At 50.8% G+C, this 14889-nt stretch overlaps 1 protein-coding gene across 1 annotated transcript; it reads left to right on the top strand.

The window, feature by feature from the left end:
- Positions 1-246: 246 nt before the first annotated feature.
- Positions 247-12934, top strand: GALR1 (galanin receptor 1). The gene is made up of 3 exons (XM_047698225.1): positions 247-1106; positions 5410-5475; positions 12458-12934. The coding sequence occupies exons 1-3, from the start codon at positions 441-443 to the stop codon at positions 12773-12775; spliced, it is 1050 nt and encodes a 349-aa protein (XP_047554181.1). The 5' UTR covers positions 247-440; the 3' UTR covers positions 12776-12934.
- Positions 12935-14889: the final 1955 nt, after the last annotated feature.

Genomic DNA, 14889 nt, shown 5'->3' with positions numbered 1-14889 from the left:
GCCGGCTGTGCCCCGGGAGCGACGCGGTAAGGGAGAGGTCCGAGCAACAGGTGCAGCCGAAACCACTCCCGGAACGAGGGAAGCGGCCCTCAGGGATCAGGGAGCGGTAAGGCGCAGAGGGGTCCCTCCACCTCTGCAGCTGCCCTAGCCGGTCTCTCTTCCCCGTCTTGGCGGCCGCGCAGAGGGCAGCGGCGCCCGGGGCAGAGGGAACCCCGCGCTCTAGGGACTGTCACCCTCTCCCGGGAAGGTACGGATCTGCGCTGCTCGCGGGCGGCCCCGCGCAAAGACGGTGGCAGGAGGCTCAGCCGCAGGGTGAGTGCCTATCCCCGAGCCTCAGGATCGGAAACTCGCCCTCTGCGCGCTCTGGCTCGGGACCCCCGGCGTCCTCCGGAGTCTTCCTTAGCAGGCACCGTCGCCGGCGCGCCTGGGCGCCGCGCACCATGGAGCTCGCGGCCGGGAACCTCAGCGAGGGGAACGCAAGCGGGCCCGAGCCCCCCTCCCCGGAGCCCAGGCCGCTCTTCGGCGTCGGCGTGGAGAACTTCGTCACGCTGGTGCTGTTCGGCCTGATCTTCGTGTTCGGCGTGCTGGGCAACAGCCTGGTGATCACCGTGCTGGCGCGCAGCCAGCCGGGCAAGCCGCGCAGCACCACCAACCTGTTCATCCTCAACCTGAGCATCGCGGACCTGGCCTACCTGCTCTTCTGCATCCCCTTCCAGGCCACGGTGTACGCGCTGCCTACCTGGGTGCTGGGCGCCTTCATCTGCAGGTTCATCCACTACTTCTTCACCGTCTCTATGCTGGTCAGCATCTTCACCCTGACCGCGATGTCGGTGGACCGCTATGTGGCCATCGTGCACTCTCGGCGCTCCTCCTCCCTGCGGGTGTCTCGCAACGCGCTGCTGGGCCTGGGCTTCATCTGGGCGCTGTCCATCGCGATGGCCTTGCCCGTGGCCTACCACCACCGCCTCTTCCACTGGGAAGTCAGCAACCAGACCTTCTGCTGGGAGCAGTGGCCCAACCAGGGCCACAAGAAGGCCTATGTGGTGTGCACGTTTGTCTTTGGTTACCTGCTGCCGCTTCTGCTCATTTGCTTCTGCTACGCTAAGGTGGGCAACACGGGTCGCGGGCAGGGGCATGGGCATGGGCAGCGGGGAGGTGGGGCTCGGGGCTTCGGGGCCTCGGGGTAGCTCCTGTGTCGCTGCGCCCCTCTAGGAGCCCCTTTGCCTTCACCCACTCCAGTTTTCTGGGCACCTTGGGTTGAGAACACTCCCCTCTGCCGGGTGGATGGTGTGTGAGGGGGTGGATGGTGTTTGAGAGGGTGCTTGAGAAAGTCACTTGGCCTCTGGGAACTGCTGTGGAAAGTTTGCAGGTCACTTCCCCGAGGTCTCGCCTCCCCTTGCCCTCCTGCCACCACGGCCCTGGATCCTGAGTTTGTCCCTTGAGGGACCGGCTCTCTGCAGAGGGATGTCCCTCAGTTTTAGCCACTCACACCCGGGACCCGCAGGATCCAATCTGCGACCTGCTGCAGAGCCTCAGGAGCAAGGGAGGTGAGCTAGGCCAGGTGCCCCCTCCCCCATGCTCCCCTCCAGTGCTCAGGGGTCTCCCAGGTCCCTTTCCCAGGCTGCAAAGCCGCTCTCCTGGCAATAGAGCTTCAAACTGCATTTTATTGGAGGCTTAAGCTTGATAAACCCCAGTGCTAAAAGACTATTTCTTTACAATATCTTGACCTTCGTCTCCGGAGACTTGGATGGACGGGTTTCAGTTCTGTTTAGAAGGTTTGTGTAGACAACATGAAGTGATTCAGGTCTAAATCCCTAACTCCCCTCAGGAGTCCCCTTAGTGATGCCTCTGGTCCAGCTACCTCTCCATCCTTACCAGGAAAATTGCTCCCACCCTCCCTTCACATAGCATGGCAGAGCTCAGCAAATTTAATAACACTGGGTTTTGAAGATTATCATACTGATCAGTCTTCAACTTTCTGGATACACTTGTTTGTGCTTGAGTGAGAATATATGTTTAATCACGTGATAGCAATTCCTGGGGGTAAACCCCAGCCCCCCAACATATTCTGGGAGTATCATCACCATGAGGACAACATCCTAGCCAACTTTTGAATTTCCCAGGGTTTTATTTTCATCTTTCTCTTCCTCTCTTTCTGTCCCTGATAAGGCAGTGACTCTGGGGCCATGAGTAAGGAGATCACAGAGGACAATACTTACTTACATTCAATTCATAAAGTATTTTTCTCAGCAAGAGTGTTCACTCTAAGCTCCCTGGTTTCTGTTTTCCTCTGCCCCATATCATCTATATAGAGTTATGTCTGTTTGAATGCTTAGAGTTTTGGATATTTGAAAGGACGGCCAGCATCAAAGGGTTATATATAAAGAAACATGGAGGAGATAGGGCAAAATGGGGCATTTGGAAGATAGCTGTGGCTTAGCTCTTCGTGGAACTAGCTGGTGTATTCACTCAACCTTCTCCAAATGCAAAAGAAAAAGAAAAAAAAAATGTGGTTCTACTAGTGCAGTGCTTAACCTGAGCAACTGTCTCACTCAGTCTGCACAAGCCTGTCAGGGGGAGCATCCAGGAAAGGGTTTGGGAGGAGCAAAGCAACTGACCCACGTTATGAAGCGGATAGATGGTTCAGGAAGGGTTTTAAGGCAGTTTCCAGTCTCTGAGGGAGGACCTTGGGGGCATGAAGCTCAGGACTAGAAGTGTCCTTAGACTCCTTGGTGGTGGGTCGTAGTCACCTGAAGCAGAGCTGACGTGTACTCTTCTTTCCCTTCCTCAGAGTTTCCGGATCTTCGTGATGGAAATGACTGGGCAAACTTTTAGGCAAAATTAGGCTATATTTCTGTCATCTGAGGAGTTACGAAGGTCACACATAGGACAAAGTTTCAAAATAGTTTAAAAAATTTCAACAAATACATGCTCCTTGGGGCACTTTTTACATGGAAATAGTTTGCTGTTAAGCATAACTGGAAATTTCTTTTAAATTCAAGATAATATTTGCAGATTCACTCCAGGGCTTGACGGAGAGCTTACGCGTCGCTTTCTAGCTGCTTCTCTTTGCCTCCATCATCAAGGAACGCTGTCTGGCCAGCGATTCTTCTTCCTGAATGTTAGGTTCGGGACTAGCTGTTTCTCCGGGGCCCAGGACTGATGACCACTACACAAATCACAATTGGCTGAAGAGTCACCTGAGATTACACTCCCCCCCTTTTTGTTTAACTCGACAAAGAAATTGCATTCTAGCATTGCTGTCTACTCCCCAAACTTTGTATAGAACAGTTTGTGCCTGATGGTCCCTGAGAAAGACACAGAATGCCCAGGCTGGTGTGTGCTTGTGGTGCTCCCTTTTGCATGGGCTGACCCCTCCTTCTCTTCCCTTAGAGGGAACTCTTGTTCAGGACACCTACCATCTGACATGGGGTCAGACACTCTTCACGTGCCTACCTGCCAAATTTTCTTACATCCCCAGAGATATCTGGTGCCCAAGGTGACCTTGGCTCAGGCTTGAATGTATGCCCCCTACACACACTGCTAAGTGTATAGAACCACAGAGTGATACCATCTTTTAAAGAAATGCAATTACAACCCATCATGCTACCTTTGATGACAAGACCTCATCAAATGTATATATCAATATATGCATTATAACATCAGTGTGTGCTCATAGTATGGGCTATTGAAGGGGAACTGAAGAAAACTGTTAGGGTATTTTCTCCAATGGCCACTCAACAACATTCCGCAGATGGCTGGAAGCCACTGAGATGGATGCAATGAATTTGTTGGAGGAGGGAACAGACCCTCAGGCAGCTTTATGAAGCAGATGACATTTCACTTTTCTGTTTGGCCACCCTCTAGGTGTCCCTTTCTGGTCTTGTTTTGTTGCCTGTCCCTGTTCTCTCTTCTTGCCTCTCATCCTTAATGACCAGTGTCCTCCTGTGGTCTCTTGCCGGGAAGGCTGCCAACAAGGAAAGTCACTGGGCCCATCCTCTCCAGACAAGATCCTGCAAAAGCTCTTACGTTCGGTCCCTGGAGCCCCAGTTTCTGTTGGCAGAACCGTTATGTAATCTATCGTCAACGTATTGAAAGTGATCCTACATGTCACTGCACCAAGTGAAAGGCTCATCTTGTTGGAGGTGACGCTAAGCCACTGCAGGACGTGAGAAGTGACTCAGTAGGGCTGAGAATTTGGAGTCAGAAATTCGTACCACAGCGATGTCTGCTTAACTAGCTTAGAGCTCATGACGTTGGTAGATAAATCCTGTAGTTTCTTAATTAGGGCGTCACTGATCACTCTAGAAATCCCATGTGTAGCTGAATGCAGCAGACTGCAGCAGTAAGTCCAAGCTGATCGCTTTATTCCCGTGCCGAGGGGCTGGAGGGAAGCAAGAAAGGGTCTGGAACGTGGTTTCTACTTCTCTTCGAGCCTCAGTTGGCAAACTATGGATGACCCAAAGCCCACGGTCATCCACAGATTAGTTTTTCCTTAGATGTTCACTCAGATGGTATATAAAAATGAACCCCAGTATGAGTCTGCAATGTTGATTTGTTGTGTAAGACCGAGCTTATGTTGTAAATTCCTATATATAACCTGAGTGTTACACATCATTTCTCCCGAGTATGACACTGGCAAGAAAAGGCAAAAATAATTCCCCTGATGAATGAAGCCAGTATCTCTCAGGAGATCCTCGGACAGGGAGGTTAACTGTGAAACTGCAAACCCTCTACAAATCCCCGGAGAGGCTGAGTCCTCCACATGTGAGCTGTCCAAATGCACGCCGCCGTGGGTAGAATTAGAATCAAGAGCTCAAGGGAAGCAGGTGGGTGGGAATTTGCTGTAAGGAGCCCACGGCAGGAAAACAGAAGGAATCAGTGGACGCAAGCGTCGGCCACACAGGAAAACTCTCAGATTACATCACCTTGCTTTGCTCACTTTGCCTGCTTTCCCTGTTGGGTGGTGCACTGGACGGAGATCTCTGGTCTTCCCATATATCTGGGATTGGCACCGCTCTCGACATACAGCAGGGACCTGGCGATTGTTGAGATGGAGAATATTGAGGAAACCGAGGTGCAAGATAGACCAGTGAGGACGTGTATATAGGAGCAGTTTGGCACTTTGTGGACAAAACCCCACAGCCACATGAGCCGAGAATTTCTCTGCAAACAGATGCTGGGACCACAGACTGTCCCTGGATCCTCCTGAATCTTAGAGAAACGGTGGCAGGTGGCAGGTGGCACTCATTGCTACTTTGGCACCTTATGCGCCTTTCGATTCGAGTGGTTTTATAAGAGTTTATAAGCGATGTGACCACTAGCTCAGAATGCCAAGAATTGTCAATGCAAAACACACAAGGAAGTGTGGGCACGAGGCCAAAGGTTTTATTAATCTGTGCTTTCCAGGTCCTGAGTCACTTGCATAAAAAGTTGAAGAACATGTCAAAGAAGTCGGAAGCATCAAAGAAAAAGGTAACTATGTATTCTATATGTCACATTTCAGAGCTCAGTTCATTTTCATTCCTAATTATCCTATACCCACCCCTGCCTGTGACACTTAGGTTCCTTGGTACAGACGTTTGAAAGGAGCCTCCGACCCCGAGGCACTGGGTAGGGGTGCAGAGTCTGCCGGGGAGGGCATCGCAGGGGACCAGATGCTGCATGCAAACTTGGAGGGAGGTTTGGAGAGGTGAGGAAACAGGTAGTTTCTTTGGATTCTATTTAGGAGGTGTGTTCTGGGTTGATTGGGACAGAGGGTAGAGTTGCTGACATCCATAATTTGCCCAAAACCATTTTATTGTGTGTTTGCCATCGGTGATGTGATTCCAGGAGGCTCTGGCTTACTGTCTTTTCAGAGAACGTTACTTTAATCTCTTTCCTAAGACCCAAGTTCAGGCGCATTGTCCCCTCTTCCTTCTGGACTGGTGCTGACACTCGTCCTCAGGGGAGACGGGGGAGGGGCCCCAAGGGGACTTCTACCACTTTTGGCTTTCTCATCCTCCGAATCCTGATGTAAATAAGCTTCTCCTGAATCATAGCAAAGCATCTAACATCCTGGCGTTTATTACAGCTCCCAATCTCAGAGAAAACTACGTCACAAATCAGGATTAATCTCTTATGCAGTATCTGTAGAATCTCTGACGTCACAAAGTAGAAGAAGAGAATCGGACAAGATGCTTGGGGAGGAGATTATCGCCAGGCATTTTACCCACAAGTATTAGTCATAACGTCGCAAAGCACCTTGTTTGTCCTTCTAAATATGGATGATGATCAAGGGTGCATAATTGGCAGAAATAATAGTTTAATCATATTTATTTTTAAAAGAATTCTACTTAGAGCATCGCTTTTCCTGACTTGCCTTATTTACAATATGGTTGCAAACATGCTGCTCTCAGACTCGCTGAGAAGCAGTGGTAGGAACCGGACGAAAAGGTGACCATGTAGCCCGCCTTCCAGATACGATCATGGAGTGTTGACGCTGACCGCCGAGGAACAGAGACTGCAGCCTAAACCAGCAGACTCCCTTCTCTTTCATCTGCTGATCCGTCCTTACGTTTCAGCCTACAGTCATGTAGGTTTTATTTGACGTTATTGGCAGAATGTTCCCTTGTATGAATGGAGTCATGGCTAAAGCTGGTCCTTTCCTTCTGTCTTTAGGGATGTTGTTGTGCTGGGCTATTTCCATTGTTTTAGTCCGCCTTTTAGTTTGTCCTCTGAACCACGAGTCTCCAAGAAAATGATTCATTACAAACAATTAAGAATTGTTTGTCGTTTCCCCTGGGATAGTTATTTATAGAGGCCCTGGCCTCTGGGGGATGGAGCTGACCCACGGGACTGGAAGGGGGTGGGGTCCTCTGCAGCAGCTCTGCAGGGGCACGGCCTAGCTGGGCTCAGGGGAGGCCAGGGAGCCTCTGGGGGAGGACCTGGCCGCCGAACTCCCGCCAAGTGATGCCACTGGGTCATGCCACACGCTTATTAGTGCTGCAGTCAGACCCTTCCTTCATACTGGCTGCCCCTTCTCTGTGAGCCGTGGCTACTGTCAGTCCCTGTATTTGGGAAGTGCTGCGGAGAAACGGTGGAAATCCCCGCAAGGAACCAGGCGATGGAAAGAATGAAAATAGATGGTGTAGGAAATAATTAGAAAAGCTTGTGCCCTACAGAGAAAATCTCCACAGATTAGTGGACAGTTTCTGTGTTCAGTTTTGTAGATATGTGTGTGTATGGGATGTATGTACATATGCGTGTGTATATGCTTGTGTGTGTTGTATGTTAGATACATGTATGTATGTGTTATGTGTATTTTCTGTGTGTACATAAAATGTATGTATGTACATGTACATAAAATGTGTGTATGTACATGTAAATATACGATTATATATGCACGTGTCCGTCACACACACATATGTAGTATGTATTATAGATCACATGTAAGTGCACATGCGTGTACGTGTGTACAGAAAATAACTGTTCTGTATGCGTATGCATGTACACACGTGTGTATACATGCACACACGTGTATATATATACACACACACACCTTTATTTTATATTTACATATATGCATGCCTATCATATGCACATGCGTAAATATAATTCTTATCATAGGAGGTGTAGTGTCTGGAGGTGGGAAGGAGACGTTCTCGTCCCTTCTCAGAGCCTCTGACCCTTAACAGCACCTGAACAGATGTCAGATCTCTTTTGATTCTTTTAATTGCCTCCTTGTTTGTAGAGAACAAATAAGGTGTGGGGCTGGCGGTGGTGCACACGCCCGCGTCTGAGCGGGAGGTAACAGGAGGTGCAGGGACGGGTGGGAAGAGGGCAAAGGGCAGGGAGGTGGAGGAGGACAGCGGGGAGAGGTCTGCGAGAGGAGCCTGGAGACAGATGTTCCTGCGGGTCTTAGCGCAGGGGCCTGCCCGAGACAGCCGCTCTGAGTTCCCTCAGCTCGGGTGTACTGGTTTGCAGACCTGCTTCTCCAGGGTCGGGGACAGAGCCCCCGTCCTCCTGCTGCCTCTGTCCTCGCAAGGGCTCCGCGTGCAGGTGCACTGTGGTCGGTCGTGGGGCGGAGAGCGAGGCCCTTCCAGATGAACACGCTGAATGGCTATTCTGCATGTTTGGGGGATACCCAAGAAGAACGAGACCCCCACAGTAGAAATAGCAGTGTAGAGCTTGCGGCTGGTGGAAGGCTCCGCCGCACGAGGCTGAGTGGACGCGGAGGCAGGACTCTGAGGGCCTCTCCGGAGACCGCAGGCCAGGCGGGGCCCCGTGCGGATGGGCAGCTCTCAGGGGAGACGGGAAGCTCCTGGACACCTGTCACAGGGGGTCGTTCAGCACCTGCCCCCCACCCCCTGAAGGAACTCGGCAAGCATTTGGTTATCGTTTATACATTTAGGAAATGTTTTCCTTGTTCTCTTCTTTTGGCCGCAGTTTTCTTCCCAGCTAAGCTCCATTAGACACATCGTGAGTAAGATTCTGTGAAGAGAGAACAAACGCCTCAGACGACTTTGACGAGGCATTTCTCACAGGAGGAACAGGGAGTGATATTGCTTAGATACTGTTGGTCGAAAGAGAAAAAAAAAAAAGCAGGAAACAAAAAACCAAAACCAAAACAAAACAAAAAACAAAAAAACAAGGCGATGAAGGACGCAGTCTCAAGGGTAACAAGTTAACGCGGAGTCTTCTGTGTATAACTTTAAGGGAGGCCTTTTTCTGTACCGAAAGTGAGTGCTGGGATTCGATCTGCTCCTGGAGGAATGAGGGAAGTCGCAGAGGCACTGGGTAGAACCCCATCTCTGATGAAGGCAGTGATCCTCTAAGAAATGAAAACACGTAAGAAGTTAAAATCAATCAGCCTCATTCTCCACAGAGGGGAATTGTCCCGCGACATGCAGATGTTTCAAATAGACGGAGAACAAGGAACTTCCCCCAGTCCTTCTGAGGAAAAGGCAAGGTTCAGCCTCAGGGGCCGGTCAACGCGGAGGAAACAAGGTTGCCTTTAATCTGAGATGGGGAAGATAATGTGCTTTTGTTGTGGCTTTTATGGACTTCACCAGTGGTTCCTCAAACACCACTGAGCGTTTAGGAAAGGCGGGTTCCTGGTCAGTTCCTCCTGGGGAGGTGTCTGGTGACCTTACCAACCGCACCGCACCGTGGGTGGGGACTCAGAGGCCCGAGTTTTAACAAGCAGTGTCCGGGTGATGATGGGCACGTGAGGTCTGCGAGTCTCAGGTCTGGGATTGTCTGGGGCGTTATTCTGACTGGAGCTGCTGTTGTTGCCCGGGTTCAGAGTTGGACGCCACGAGTAGTGACGGAGGCCGCCGTTCTGCCGTGTGGGCCCCTTTCCAGCAGCCACATCCCCTCAGCTGGGCCGGGGTCTGCAGGCACCTGCACGAGGGAGACAGAAGACAAGCTCCTGTCTCCAGTGACACCTGGACGCATTAGCCCAACTGTCGCTGGGGCTGCCTGGAGTCGGCCCAAGGCCACAGGACCGGGGGCCCGGCCCACGTGCAGGGCGCTGTGTGGACGGCAGCTGAGACAATGTCAGCTCGGGGGGAGACGCTCCGCGGGCAGGAGAACACGGGGCGTCTGTGACGGCGCACGCTTGAGCGTGGTCAGCGTGGACGAGAGTTCTCTCTCCTTCTGGAAACAACCTTCAGGAGTGGGTAGAGTTTATGTTTGTGCCCAGTAAGTCTTCTTCCCTGGTACCTATTGTAAATTGTAGTCCTCCCAGACTCAGTGCTGTGGGGAGGCCAAGAGAAGAGCTTGTTCATGGTTCTGAGAAGATGAAGGGAATCACTAGAAAGTAAAAGGTAACTTTGGAAGGAACCGCAAACACACATACACCTAAAATATGCCGTATGCACGCACATTACCTCTGTCTACCGACTGTGCATGTTACGATCTTATCAATAAGCCACCGGGTCTGCTTCTGTCCCGAGCTTGGCCCTTGGTAGAAACGTCCTGAACGAAGCAGTGAAACAGGATATGCAGCGGGTGTTCATTTGGTGAAGGAGAGAGATGTCCTCGTTGTCTTAGAAAGAAAAGACAACGTGTCTGTTCTATTTATAGGTGTAATTATGTCTCGATTGTTTTTGATTAAATCATCTGGGAATGGAATCTCTCGTATGCTAATGGATACGTGCACTGATAGCTGACGATCTGCTAATGGATGGGAACAAATTTCTTGTTTGCTTTCCGTGTCCTGCAGTAGAGCGACTTTAATACGTAATCCTGCTGTCCTACGCAAACCTGCTGTCGGATTTCACCCGAGTTGTTTGAAGTGTTCGAACGGATGAGGCACAGTGAGAACCCTTTCCTTGGGGCAGAATGTCGAGGCCCAGGGAGGTTACGTCATTTCCCTAAGGATGCACAGCCAGGTTACAGCCAGCAGGAGAGCCAGGCTTCCACACACTCCACAGGGCCTTGAGAAGATGAGCAGTCCTGCCCCTCCTGAACTGAGGAACCTGCCCTGAAATCCCACTCTCCTCCAGCATCTCTGCCTCCACCTGGTCACAGAGGGCCTGTCCTCCAGTCTGTGTCTCTAAGGGACGTGTGTTGCCTGTGGGTTTGCTGCTGGCAAGGGTCCTGTGGGCATGGGCGGCTCGCTGCTGCCCTCCTGGGGGGGTCTGGCCTCTATGGTGGGGCGGGTGGAGGGGGCCGCAGGGCAGGGCTTGAGGCAGCATGTTCATTTGTGGTGTGACAGGGATGTCCTAGGATGGAGCCGCCTCCTGCGTCCTGCCCTTGCTCCCTGTGAGAACGTGACAATGAGCGTCCCCGCACTCTTAAACCTTCCTTCTGTCTCTGCCTGTCCTCCCAACACTCCTTCGCCTTATCCGTCCATTCCAGCTGGTTGCCTTTCTCTCTGTGCACAACGGGGACGCTCTGGCGGGGAGGTCAGCGAGAGGTGCGTCTTTACCCTTGCCTGTCTGGGGTCAGTGCTGGTGACCGGTCCTTCAGGCGTCCATGTTTCCAATCCACACATTCAAGCAACTGGGGCTCAGGCTGAAAGGGAAGATTCTAACTGTCAAGGAAAGGGCTGAGAGCCTGTGTCTCTCATGTCCTCCGGATCCCCTTCTCTGCTGGTGGTGACCTCATTTCTCTAGGAGCAGCCAAACGCAGGAGGTGGGGGACACATCGTGCATGGTTCCTTGGAATGCCAGGTGACCAGTGTCTTCTGAGGCCTTGATTGCCTGCTCACCTGCCCTGACGCTCTGCTTTCCCGCAGCCGGGCGGGGGCGGGGGGCGTGGTGGCGCAGAGAGGGAGCTGGGGTTCATGGTGACGTGGCGGGCGGCAGGCGAATCTCTCCTTGTCTGAGTGTTAGAACGTGGGTTTGGGATCAAACTCTAACCTGGCACTGGGCTCTGGAACACCAAGCACCTGCCTTGACCATTCTAAATCTCAGCGTTCTCATCCCAGACCTGTGATCCTGACGGGGTCTGCTTCCTGCACACGGCCAGGGGTCAGGCAGTGACATTCCCAGTTGCCCGTGAGTCTCCTGGTGCCCCTGTGGCCATTAGCAGGCAGGACCCTGCTTGGCTCCTGAGCTACCCTGTTGCAGGAGGGGCAAAGTTTTAGGGAAGGAGCCAGATGATTGTGTTGTATTTTAGTTTAAGAAATATTAAGAGACCCCATTTTCATTTGAAGCCATAGATAGAGGGTTTCCAGCCAATCACAGCATTACTATGTCGTTGCCTTTCAAAGGTGTACCAAATGGACTGCCGTGACAGACAGGAAAGGTGATCCTGAGGCTCAACCCAGCCCACTGAGGAGGTAAAGGGCACACGAAGCGGGCAGCAGAGGGGAAGCTGGAGGCAAGGCTCTCTTGTGTTGAGGTCTGTAATCAGGTGTGGTTTTCTTCCATCCCCTGTTTGGTCCAAATCTCAGAGGAAACACGTGGGTCCTGCCTCTGCCTCCAGCTGTTTTCTGATTTAGGGGCAGCAAGGGAAGGGTTGTATGCAAGCCAAAACACGGGGCTAGTTGACCCCCAGACAGAAACTAAGATGTGTGTCTGGAAGGCATCAGTATGCTGGGGATTGTCACTGATAGAACGAAGAGAGAGAAAGAAATACATGGTCTGTCGAAGTTGCCATTCAGAGAGGGGTCGAGCGAGCGCTCACCCGAGCTGCCTCTCGGTGACTCTGCATCAGCGTGTGCCCTGCTCAGAGCTTTGTCGGTCTAAGTCACAGAGTTTAATCTCTGCACAGTTAGAGTCCCACGACCCAGCATACCCTTCCGGCAATCCACACGCGTCTCACATGCGTGACGAAGTCATTCCCGCAGAGGTCCTGGACAAGTCCTGAACAAAACCGTGGTGCGAAGTCACGGCCAGCACGGAAAGCACTTGGCGTCTGACTCCAGGGCAGTGCACAGAAAGTGCTCTTAGAGCGCGTTGGGAGCTCTGGGTCCTTCTCCTGCGGTAACTGACGCATGTGCCTTGTCTCCTTCTTCTTCCTCTAGACCGCGCAGACCATTCTGGTGGTGGTCGTGGTTTTCGGGATATCCTGGCTGCCTCACCACGTCATCAATCTCTGGGCTGAGTTTGGGGTTTTCCCGCTGACCCCCGCCTCTTTCCTCTTCAGAATCGCTGCCCACTGCCTGGCCTATAGCAACTCCTCGGTGAACCCCATCATATACGCTTTTCTGTCTGAGAATTTCAGGAAGGCCTACAAGCAGGTGTTCAAGTGCCACATTCGCAGCACCTCGCCTCTTAATGACGGTAAAGAGAACAGGAGTCGGGTAGACAACCCTCTGTCCACCAACTGCACTCACGTGTGAGACGGGTGCTAGCGCACGCTCGTGGGCTTTCCATGCACGTCACCGTACGGCAACGGCGAGCAAGGGGGCACCTTCTGATACTCACAATGATCCATTCATTTTAATGCGATTCCACTTGGTTTAAAAAAAAAGTGCTTTGGTCCATTTAGGAAATCTCTAGGTCTAGTAAAGATTACTCCTACATTTTATTTCAAAAACAAAATAAAATGCCAACTAGTTTTATGCCTCTACAGAAGTGAAAGTTCAGCAGAGTTCCCTAGATTCATTCAGTCTTCACAGGATAAAGGATCAGGACTGACAGATATGGTCGGGAATACGGGCGATCTGCATTTTGAACCAAATTTATTTAGAAAAACACACGTATGTGTTTATTCTTCAATTTTAAGAAAAGAAGTAATGTTCCAAGCTGTCGGTTTGAAGATATGATCATGGACCCATGATGGAAGTTTTACCTGAATTTGATTTTTGTGGCCGTTTGCACAGAGACACGTCTCTTAAATGGAAACGAGACTTTGCCGAGTTTCTTTGCTCAGGCTGTGTTTATTCCCACCTTTAAATAGGGAACAGGGTTTCTGGGGCCCAGCCCATGCCCAGTGTGTGAGCATGAGGTCTGTTAACTATCCCTGGAGGCCAGCAGGGCAGTGCCCCGTGACTCGGGGTGGCAGCTGTGGGCGCCGTCCTTTAAACTATCCTGTGATGTACACTTTGTAGAGTTAACAAAAAAAAAAAAAAAAAAAAAAAAAGAAAGAAAGAAAGAAAAGAAAAGAAAGAAAAAGAAAAATCAGGGGAAAATGCCAAATGTGTGTATTCTAAGAGTGGAAGCTTCGGGTGAGATTCGAGAAGGAAACTGGTCATTGCACTTTCATAAATCTTCTTGTCGGGGTGATCGTTATGCCTTGAATGGAACTGAACCAAAGAGAGTTAAAAAATAAGTCGGCGAGGATGCGGTGTAGGTAATTTCTCTGGGGCCAGAGAGAAGTCAGGATTCAGTAAGCGGCGTGCAGCAGGGGCACGCCATGCCGGAGAGCATACTTGACATTGATTCAGGTGACATTTTGGGGCTGGTATACCCAGGGACACATGCTGTACAAACAGATACTTTTCTCATTAAATTCTTCGTAATGTTAAATGCACATTTACCCCAAGTATTGCCTTCTCTGGAAATGTTAATTTGAGGTTAAAATGATCACTAGCTGAATTTCAAAGTTTTCATGACAATTTCATACTTGTTCCTGTTTACAATGAAAAAGTGGGATGAAAAGATTAAATTATCCCACCTTAGAAGAGTAGTTTTCAGAAGGCAGGACTTTGACATGTCTTAGGAGAATACAAAAACAACAAGATTTTTTTAAAGGGTTTAGCATAATGTACACCTGTGTAAAATCAAGATTTCATATGAAATATCATATTTTAGGAAAAAAACTCGATATACGTGTTTGCATGTTAACTTCTTTAGCTTGTGAATTGATCATCAGTAATCGTATTCCTCCAGCAAACAGTGTTTACGTCCGCAGTGGGACAACTGACTCTCCAGCCAGAAGAGGGAAAGTTCTTTGACAGGACGGGCAATCACGAGCGCCCTGTTTAGCGGCTGGGAAAGCTGTTGTGTGTCTGCGTGTGAGCGTTTTAAAGAAAAGCTTAAGTCCTTGGCGTGTGGACCATTGTTTGCACTTTATTAAATACAGCAGCGGAAACATTGTGTCCTGACGGAGATACCTCATGTGCTTTGTGGAACTTGAAGCTGCCGTTGCAAACGCCGAACAGGTTGTGTGTCGACTCACACAGCCGCACGGAGAGGTGCCAGAGGTCCTGGCTGCCTTTGACCTTGCACGGTTGACCAAGACCTCCCGCAGCACGGCCGTTTCTCGGTTTTCCTCCTCCGATTCCTGCACACAGACCTGGAAACGCTGAAAGAATATAGGGCCTGATGCTGCGTTTTGCAAGCAGCCTGTGGACGTCGTGCTGCCCCGTGACGAATTTACTGACCACACTGATTCTTTTGGTCCTTCCCATGTGCTGTTGGCAGGACAGAAGTGAGAGGCATCCTTGGCGCCATCGCTGTCCCTGGGAAACCTCACAGATGCCAAGTGTAGATGCAAATCCCTTCCTTTTGA

The sequence above is a fragment of the Lutra lutra genome, chromosome 12, assembly GCF_902655055.1.
Source record: "Lutra lutra chromosome 12, mLutLut1.2, whole genome shotgun sequence".
Lineage (NCBI taxonomy): Eukaryota > Metazoa > Chordata > Mammalia > Carnivora > Mustelidae > Lutra > Lutra lutra.
Note: the sequence above shows the minus strand (reverse complement) of the source record. Positions and strands in the feature narration are given on the sequence as shown.